This window comes from Anopheles moucheti, chromosome 2, assembly GCF_943734755.1.
Source record: "Anopheles moucheti chromosome 2, idAnoMoucSN_F20_07, whole genome shotgun sequence".
NCBI lineage: Eukaryota > Metazoa > Arthropoda > Insecta > Diptera > Culicidae > Anopheles > Anopheles moucheti.
This window is the reverse complement of record NC_069140.1, coordinates 74,439,543-74,449,270: the sequence shown is the minus strand read 5'-3', so window position 1 is coordinate 74,449,270 and position 9,728 is coordinate 74,439,543. Positions and strand designations below refer to the sequence as shown.

At 40.4% G+C, this 9,728-nt stretch overlaps 1 protein-coding gene across 1 annotated transcript; it reads right to left on the bottom strand.

The window, feature by feature from the left end:
• Positions 1 to 5,452: 5,452 nt before the first annotated feature.
• On the bottom strand, positions 5,453 to 9,081 carry LOC128298630 (dynein regulatory complex subunit 6-like). The gene is made up of 3 exons (XM_053034400.1): positions 8,974 to 9,081; positions 7,706 to 8,908; positions 5,453 to 5,976 (listed from the first exon to the last, which is right to left on the bottom strand). Exons 1-3 carry the CDS (start codon positions 9,079 to 9,081, stop codon positions 5,458 to 5,460), a joined length of 1,830 nt encoding a protein of 609 aa, XP_052890360.1. The 3' UTR covers positions 5,453 to 5,457.
• Between the last annotated feature and the right edge of the window lie 647 nt (positions 9,082 to 9,728).

The following is a 9,728-nucleotide window of genomic DNA, read 5'->3' as shown; positions in this document are numbered from 1 at the left end:
AAGTATTTTCAGAACGTGTTCATTACCTTAAATTACAAATTACCATTTTGGTGCACTTATTATTACAAACATTCAACACGTTGAACTCGATTTCACCCTAGGACAAACATTTTTCCTTCTTCTTCGTCGTCTTCCTACGTCGTCCGATATTGTTTACTCGCGCGTGATTTACATTTTCATTCGAACACGCTGCATACTTGTATTTGTTCGTCTAACATTAAGCTTTACTGCAGAATTGCGTGACTTTATTAAACTGTTTGGTATACTTGTGATGAAAATTATATGCCTCGAAAGGTTTTCTGCATACACTTAAATTACTTAACCCTTCAACTACCTTACCTTTAATTACCTTAAAATTTAAGAAATAAGTCGTGAGAAAATTTTTTTTGTTCATAATTTTGAACTGCTACTGAAGCACAAAATTTCCTTTAATTTAACACAAATTTGTTTGAAAGTTTGTGTTTATGTTTATGTTTTTAATAATTTTTTGTTAATTTTGATAAATACTTGATTAACAGTTTTTTTTTATTTTATTTTTTTTTGTTTCGTTAGAACGACCTGGCCGTATCGACTTATTTTACCACGTAGCCGGATAGTCAGTCCTGGCTGCGGGGGATTGGTCCGGATGGGATTTTGGTCCGGTCCGTTCGTGTGAAGACCGGCTCCGCTACCATCATGCCACCGGGCCGCTCCTGATTTTTTTTTATTCATTTTTTTTATTCATTTCCGATAAATTTGTATTAGTTTGCAAAAGTTTAGAAACTATTGTAATTTTTATTATGTTTCCTAGTTTTTTATTTGCTGTGAAAGTTTCCCATGTTTTTTCAGTGTAATTTTAGTTTAATTGAGAAAAAATCAGCAAAAATCCTAAAATCAAAACTAGTTGAATTTAACATTTTATGAAAATTTCCGAAAAGAGTAATTCTAAAATCATTATTGATTAACCTAGACCTGTTTATTTAATTTTTATTTTAATATTTTAATAACTTATCTGTTTTATGGGACATACACTTGAGACAGAAGAAGAAGAGACATACACTTAACGAAATTCCTCTTCCTAAATTCCTAAATTCATAAATTCCTAAACTGCTGAATATACACCAATCTTTTTTGTAACATTTCATCTGCTATCATCAAAAGTAACATCTGCTATCATTGATTCTAAATGATATTTAAAATAAATACAGCTAATCTCAAAACTTTTTGAAAACGAAATATCTCAGCACATCTTTTCTTCTAGAAATTCTAAACTGCACGGTAGAAGCTCGGTTGTGATCTTATTTAAACGTTCAATCGAAGTCGTTTGTACAAAAACCCCAGCATTCCCCAGAATCCGACACCGTCACACGGTGGTCGTGTCGTCGCTGTCGTGATACCGTTTTTTTTAAACCTCACTAATTTCTCTAACAAACATTTGCCTCTGCTCTGACTCAGGTCGAACGTTGCCAGCTGCTGTACAAAGGGGGGGTTGGCAATGACGGGCGCAAGATTGATGGAGCAGGTCGTCACCGAAAAGTCCGACGAAAGCATCCACGTTCCCCACTTACCGCGGTGCGCTATCTCCTGCCACCCGAGTTTTCAGTTGGAGCTGAAAGGTTTTGGCGTGACTTGAAATTAATTCAAGCGAACCAAACCCCACAGTCACCATCGAATAGGGTGGCCGGGAAGGTCCATCCAAAGTCGCCGTCAATGTCGCGCAACGATTCCATTTTGTTGCCGTCGTCGTCGTCGTAGTCGTCGTCTTTCCATTGTTTGCGTTATGCTGAGCATGAGCAAACACACCATCTGTATGATCGGATCGTCACAATCGCGCGTATACACACACACACAAGCGTGCACACAAATAACCGGCCGACCGAACGACGTCAGCTTCGGGGCAGAAGTGGAATTTGCTTTTTCCTCCATCTAGCAGCATCCGCTACGGATGGCTACTCCGGTTTTGCCACGAACTGCTCGGTACGCATATATTGCCTATTTACCAAGTGCATTGTTTGGAGAGGTTTGTTTTTCTGTGTTTTTTTTCCGTCGTCGTCGTCGTCGTTGTTGTTCCTATTGCTGTTGTTGGGATCGATTTTATTGCCCTGATCCTCGAGCCCCGGCGAGCCAAATACGAAGAAAAGGCTTATTTACCCTTCCGTCTTTTCCAAGAGTGCCCCAGTTTGAACAAAGATCAACAGTGCAGGGACGAGCTTAATGCATGTCTTTACTCACAGCGAGAAAATAGTAAAGTACACCGAGTAGGAACGCTTTTTTTCCTATTAAGGTCGAACGATAATAGAAAAAAGGAAACAGAAATGTGAAACCACAATTTAGTTGAGTGCGGGCTCTTAATTGGGAGTTTACATTTATGTATGAGTTAAGAACGATCAACAATAAACAAATTGAATAAAATATTCGTTGGAGGAACACGCGTAGACAATTATTTGCTGTTGGGATCAATCCAGTATCTTCATCAATCAGTACAATCATCTTAACATTAATCTTAACTTATCCTAATGGAAAAGTTGTTTGATGGACTTGTGTTAACAATTAACACTAGAACGACCGGACATTTTGTCAATTAAATTCACAATTAACCAATTATACCAATGTTAATGCATGACTTTTACACATCTAAAGGAATGTTAATTTTCATGTATTCCAAAATAAAATTACCAGTTTTATATTGAAAATAAATTACGTAGTGGAAAATTCTACCGGTACCAGTCATTTTGACTGGTACTGTGTTCGAATGATAATCAGCGTGTTTCTGAACAAAATACTTATGAAAAGTGTGCTTATAAAAGTGTGTTTATCAAAAATAGCTGCAGTATCTACTTCTATTTCATCTACTTCATAAAAGAAGAAAAAAATAATAAAGTGTCAACATGGGTTTGAGACACGCGCGTGCTGAGGTGACGATTGGAATGCATTTGGAGAATCTTCCATGGTAGAGCATCTCTTAGGGAGTACTGAAAAGTAGCAATTGATTTTCAGACCATTGGCTATACGAAAAGGCTCTATGACTCTATGAGCTTGGGGTACACCGTAAGTCTGGATGCTGTTTAGTAAATAGTTATTATTTAGTTTGTACAGCCGCTATCAAAACTGTAAGGTATCTGTTCTTTTGAGAATTTGTTCAAACAGCATGCGTCACACCGATTTAAAGAACGTTTACTAATTAAATTCTTTTCGTATTTGGCCGATATGATCGATCTGGCTTCTTGTATGGCGTTTCCTATGTTAAAAAATGCCAGAATGCCACGTAGTAGGCCAAGCAGTAGACCTCACCCTAAAGAGCAACAGAACCCTTAACGAACAAGATCGGAGGTAAAGTGATCATTCCTGTCCGTCGAATGTTAAATCAATTATCCAAACGGTGAAGAAGTGCATGGACTAGATGGCCCTTGTTTTGTGAAACTGTTTGTTAAGAACAATCACATCTGGCCAGCAGGCAATCGCTCAGAAGGAGCGAGTTAAAAAATGACTTCGAATATAGTTAAATATGACGTTTTAACGAAAGACCATCAACCCCCTGATCCAAATCCAATAACGTTGAGACTAATCATTTGATAGCCAATTCTTAGAAAAAAACAAAGAAAAGCGAATTGTTTTACTCTGACATTTTGGGGGAACTTCACTGCATTGTTGCCCCAAACTCTTTTTAAAGATAGGATTCAAGCTTGTTTTTCTTTCCAGCGTCGATTAAAATGTTTCGATTTGTTTTCCAGAACAAAGTAAATATCTATGTGTTCATATGTTTGTTTATTTAAAAATCGTAGTGAATAGTCAACAGATAATCTTAAATTAAAATGATTCCAGATTGGGAATGTTTGGCCCTTTAATATAAAAAAACACAATTATTGAAGGGTTCTTACACAGGGTTATCGTCCAGCTTGACTATTTAAATTTTGATCATTCATCTAATATCTATCAACTGGCAATGGAACAACAGCCCAGCTAGTTGATATCAGCTCATGTTGTATAAGGGATTTTTTAATCAATCGACTAAATTAATCCTGAAAATCACCAGTTGACGCTTCTATAATTTCGACAATCCTAAATATGCTTTCACTCACTTTAATAATACTTACTAAACTTATATAAGAAGACTGACCGGTCTAATATTTCAGTTGAAGAATACATAAATGAATAAGTACGTTGCATCAACAACTTGATCCAAACTTAGAAGTTTCATTACTACAACATGCTGAAAATCTGCTAAGCTTCCATTAGAATTACCTCGTTAATATTAATATTAAAAATTATGAAATGTTAATTTTAAAAACCATTTACAACAAAAAACCATAAAAACTTGGAACTGAATGAAAACCCGTGTTTAAGTGAGAGAGTGAGTGTCCGTACCTTACACTTATTTATTTCTTTCTAGAGAAAAAAACAATTCTAGAAACACATTTTTGCTAGCGTTTTTTTTTTTGCATTTGGTCCATCCAACCCCATAGAATGAAACATAGGTTGTAAAGGTAAAAAAGGCGGCAAAACTGTCTAAACAGACGGAAGCAGACAGAAAACAAAAAAAAAGACCTCAGTTGACCATCGCCGTCCAAGTCGGCACCAAGATCTGACGAGTGGCCGATACGATGATGTCCGTATGAAACACTCTGTCTTCACTACATCGACCACGACCACGGCGACGATGAATCCGTTCCGTTTAGGTCCGTACCATAAAACAAGACAGAAGAAAAAAAAGGCACCGGAGATGCGTGCAATAAAATTATTAAATCATATAAACTTACTGCTGCATGTTGCCCCTGTTTCGGCTTCCCTTGTGGGCTGCCTTCCAATTCCTGTCCAGTGTGTGTGACCCGGTCGCAAGTGCTTTTCGGGAACAGGGATTTGTGGATGCCTATCGTGAGTGCGTGCACTTTTCCAAACGGCAACCGCCCGGTATGTTTGCACCCGCCAAGGTTCTGTTTTGTCTCGGTTTCCGAAACCGGTGCGGCATCTCGTTGTGCTGCGGGACAAGTGCCATGGAGCGGCAGGAGTGGTGGGCGGCCCAGCACCAGTAGCCACCGGTTCGATGTTCGTCGGCGGTTTTTTCTTTGATCTTTTATCTCAAGCACCACCGACTAATTAACCAAAAAACTTCACTGATCATTACTTCGATCTCGTGGACCACCGTTGGCTCATAGGTGGGCCGATCGGTAATCCACCGGAGGAAAACCGAGGATCTGGATGCTCGGTGGAGAGCCACTGTGCTGCACTTTGGTCGGTCCGTGCGTTGGTTTGAACGTGTTTGGTCGTCAACTTCACCATCGAACATTAAGAAATATGGAAATAGCACCGTGAAAAAATGGTGAAAAAAGATTGACCTTGAGTAAGATTCGGAATGAAGAGAACGAACACTTTACGGTCATCGATCGCGTTGCCGTACCAACCAGCGGCGGTATTTATTTTCTTTTAACACAAACACACATTTTCTTCACCGGTGGAACCACTTTGTACTTTCCACTCGGGCTAAATAACTTCCGGTGTGGTTCCGTGCAGATGTCGCAACGATTTCACTGCGGACAGCTTCGACTCTGCGTAGGACGATATTTTAATGCATCCACGAATGTTCAGCACACGCAGTACCCGGCAGTTCTCGACGATGTACTTGATCGACTTGTCCGTGATCAACGAACAGTTCTGAAGCTTCAGTGTGGTAAGACGGGGCTCACATTTGGTGATGATCTCGATGCAGCGATCCGTGATCGTGCGACACTCGCTGAGATCGACCACCTCGAGCGATGGGCATCCGAGCACGAGCCGGTTGAGTCCTCGCTCGGTGATCTGCAGCAGGCGTGCGAGACTGAGCTCTTTCAGTTCCCTGAAGTTGAAACACCGCTCGAAGGAGTAGTCAGTTATTTTGTAGCAGCCGGATAGTTTTAACGATCTTAAACCGACTAGATCGGCTATCGAGAAGCACAGCTCAATATCCCAAATGGCGAATGCTTTCTCCTCTAGGTTAACACCCGTAATACCGGCATCTGACACCTGGATAGGGAAAGGAATATTTGATGAAATGTCATTTTTTTATTTAAGTGTTTTTTTTATCAAATTGTCTATTAACATGTGATTCTTGGAATTAAAAGGATTATTTTGGGATAATGGTTAATGAAATGGGGTTTGGTCTCATGGAACAATTCGTAATTTTTGCATCAATCACCTTCTAAAAATGATTTGTAATGGTGTAATGTCAAAATAATTTAAATAAATCATATTATTAATATCAACCATCGCTTATTTGTTATATAATTTTAATTAAATTATTATATAAACGAGGAATAGGTATGCATATATATTTTAATTATTATATAAAACAGAAACACATAAGCTGTTTTTGAGGCAAAATATTGACAAGGATAATACTGTTGTAATTTTTCTGTTTTAAAAAAAATTTCAATTGATTGAATACTAAAATACTAAAATATAAAATTGAATACTAAATACTAACAAATTTTTATGGATGAAATAGCAAATCTTAAATCTGACAACTTATGGCTAAATAATATTTCTATGGGACACAAGTTTGTTTTGAGTTCTAGGGTGTTCTCGGAAAAAAACACACATCATTATATGAAATTTAAATCGTATCGAAAAGCTAAAGCTCATCGTTATCACACTATTTTGAGGTATTCCATCGGCGCCTATATCACCAACCTAAAGCAATTGGTGACCTGCAAATGCAGACAATTTCTTTTCTCTCATATCATTACACATAGATTAGTCACAGCTGCTATTCGCATTCTCGAGAAGAAAATAATTGCTGACGGTTTTAAAAAAGAACCCAAAATGCCGTCATGAAGCTGAGAAACCACCTGGGTACTCTGTATAAAAAAAACTAACGCCGAATGGAGATCGGCTATGGAATCAATGGCGTCCAAGAATAAAGTGATCGATGAAGAATTAAATATCAGAAACTATCAGATCGATTATCGGAATTCATAACATCAAAGAATTGCTGTATGGAAGGTATCGAGTTCATCACCAAATATTTACGGAAGTATAAATCTGAAAATATAGTGCTGGATGTGGAATTGTCAAGGCAAAGGACAGATGCCCAATTATGCATTTCGGCAGAAGTGAATGCTCTGATCATGGCAGCAACACAATCAATAATTTTCTTCAAACCTAAAGTTATTTAAACCGATAACGCTAGCGTGTTGGCTGCCCTGGATGGCGGCAGATCAAAGAATCTGAAAGAATTATATTCAAATCCTTGGACATCTTCCGTAATCAGCTTGGCTGGGTCTCTAGCCATTGCGGCATAAAACGCAATGAGGAAGCAGACTTGGCAGCTGACATTTTCCAGGCATGACAAAACGAAATTTGAAAGACAACCAGCTTCGTATGATCAAAACACCGGTATCCCCGTACGAGAATTTCAGCAATAATAAAGAACAAGCTATTCTGACCAGATAAAGATATAAACCTGTTAAATAAAATTTGATTAAGTCACAAAATGGTTAATTTAAAATGTTCCAAAGAATATCATGTAAAGGAAAGTGGTGAAAATTAGTCAATAGACACAAGTTCTCGAACATCTCTAACAAATAATTGTTAAGTTACGAATATATTACAGGATTTCTGTGTTATTATTAACACAATATTTGAATCAAACTATTTATAGTTGTTCAATTCACTTCCAAACGAATGCTATTGTCGCGTCGTACTAAACAACAACATCAATAGCGATAGAAAAGCTCGTGGTCGTCGCACTTACCTTCGCACAGCAGTCTAAATTTAGCTCCTGCAGCTTCGTCATGTGGTAGAAGATGTACTGTATCGACAGATCGTTGATACTGTTTGAGCATCCGCCCAGATCAAGCACCGCCAGGTCACAGAACTCGAACGACACCTTCGTGAGCGCCGCATCGCTCATGTTGGTCAGCAGCCCGAGATACAGTTTGCGCACGTTTCGGCGATTATGTGTGAACAGACCGCCCACCAGCCCGGCATCGGTAATGCGCTCACAGTTTGTCAGATCGATGTGACGCAGCCGGACGAGGCTCTTGATCGCCGTGATGCCATAGTCGGTGATCATCCAGCACCGGTTGAGGATGAGCGTTTCGAGCTGTGGAATCGATTGGGAGATCTGTATCAGCGCGTAATCGTTCAACGCAAGCGACTTCGATAGATCGAGATGTGTGAGGGCAGACTGTGCTCGCAGGAGATCGATAATACCCGGTTCGTTGGTGGGAATCTTCTCGCAAACCATCAGTCCCAAACTACGGAGGGACAGATCGCGAACATCGGCCAGTCCACGCAAAAATACGTTGTCGATCGGTGTACCACGGAGAAAGAGATGTCGCAATCGGGTCCGCGTTGTGCGAACAAACTCGAGAATGTGGTTGAGCATTAGCACACGCTGGCGGGCTTCGATGCTGCTGAAGCATTCGGACACATCGATCGAGTCGAGATTAGGTGCGAGCTGCACCAGATAATCGAAATGATGCTCCAGGAATCGGTTGTTTCGGGCGAGACTGATGTGCCTGAGCTGCGGCATCACCAGATTCCAAGTGACCGTCGTGTTTTCGATCAGCTTCCAGGTTTTGAACAGATCCGGACAGTTGAAGATATTGAGACGACGCAACCGCGGCATGTACTTCAGGATCGATGCCAGCTTGTGCTTCCAGATGACGCAGTTGTCGAACGTGAGCTCCTCAATTCCATAGCCGAACTCGCTCCAGAACTCGCTCTTGTTTCCGAACACTACCTTGGTGATGCACACGTCCGTAAAGTAGCGGAAGGACGTCATCAGACCCTTCAGTGGATGTCCATTGTCCACGAACTCAATGTCGTGGATGTGAAGGCGTACTGCGCGCTGAAACTTGATGTACCGGAACGCATCGTACCAGGACCGACAGACAAGTGCCGCCGCACTTCGATCGCTGGGATTCAGATACTGGAACAGTTTGATCAGTAGCTGTGGAACGAGAATGGGTAGATGGTTAGTTTGAAATGCGTTTTTGTACACTCAACCGTACCAACCTCCGGTGGTAATGCTTCAAAGTTAGGCTCAAAGAAGTACACGAAGCTGTCCTCATAGTGCACGTACAGCGTTCGCTCGATTCGCTCCACCAGACGAGCCAATGCCATTCGTAGCGGGATATACGAGATTAAACTCTAATGACACAAACAAAACAATCAACAGCGTGATTGTGATCGTCTTTCACTGTTTTGGCACGACAAAAACAAGCGATGGTGCCAAGCGCCAAAGCTTCACCCTTTCAGAACGCGACAAAACTTTCAACCGTCCGTATCAGTGAACGGGAATCGACTAAAATTGAGAGTGTCCCGACAAGCGTGTGTCCACTTCCTGCTGCTAAGAATGAAGCTCGGCGGCGCACTCGTATCGGGCGCACGATCTACTTCGTGGTCGTGGTTCTGCGACGATAAGAGAAAATGAAATCTATCGAGTTCTGGCATGACATAATGGCGACGGTGCTTGCCGGTGTTGAATGACATTCAGGTGAAAATCGTTCAGAATTCGGTATCGCTTGCCAAGAGATCCAATTGCGCATGTGAAAGCGTTCTATTACGAGTTGATAGGGTAGGTGTTTATGTACTTGCTAGGGCGTAGTGTGTCAGCTGAGCGTAGAAGCTACGTGTAACGAACAACGATCCTCCTTGTTAACATTTTTACCAAATCAGTTAATAATATTTGTTTATTTTGTAAAAAGGAGTTAAGTACTCCTTGTTATTTACTAAACTGATATTAATCAAGGCAAACCTTTTGATGATAA

Excerpts from the sequence above, each read along its gene's own strand:
- LOC128298630 (XM_053034400.1), bottom strand. The coding sequence starts at position 9,081 with ATGGCATTGGCTCGTCTGGTGGAGCGAATCGAGCGAACGCTGTACGTG. Across the intron at positions 8,909-8,973 it reads TTGAAGCATTACCACCGGAG|CTACTGATCAAACTGTTCCA; the intron begins GTTGGTACGGTT and ends CTCGTTCCACAG. Across the intron at positions 5,977-7,705 it reads ATTTAGACTGCTGTGCGAAG|GTGTCAGATGCCGGTATTAC; the intron begins GTAAGTGCGACG and ends TTCCCTATCCAG.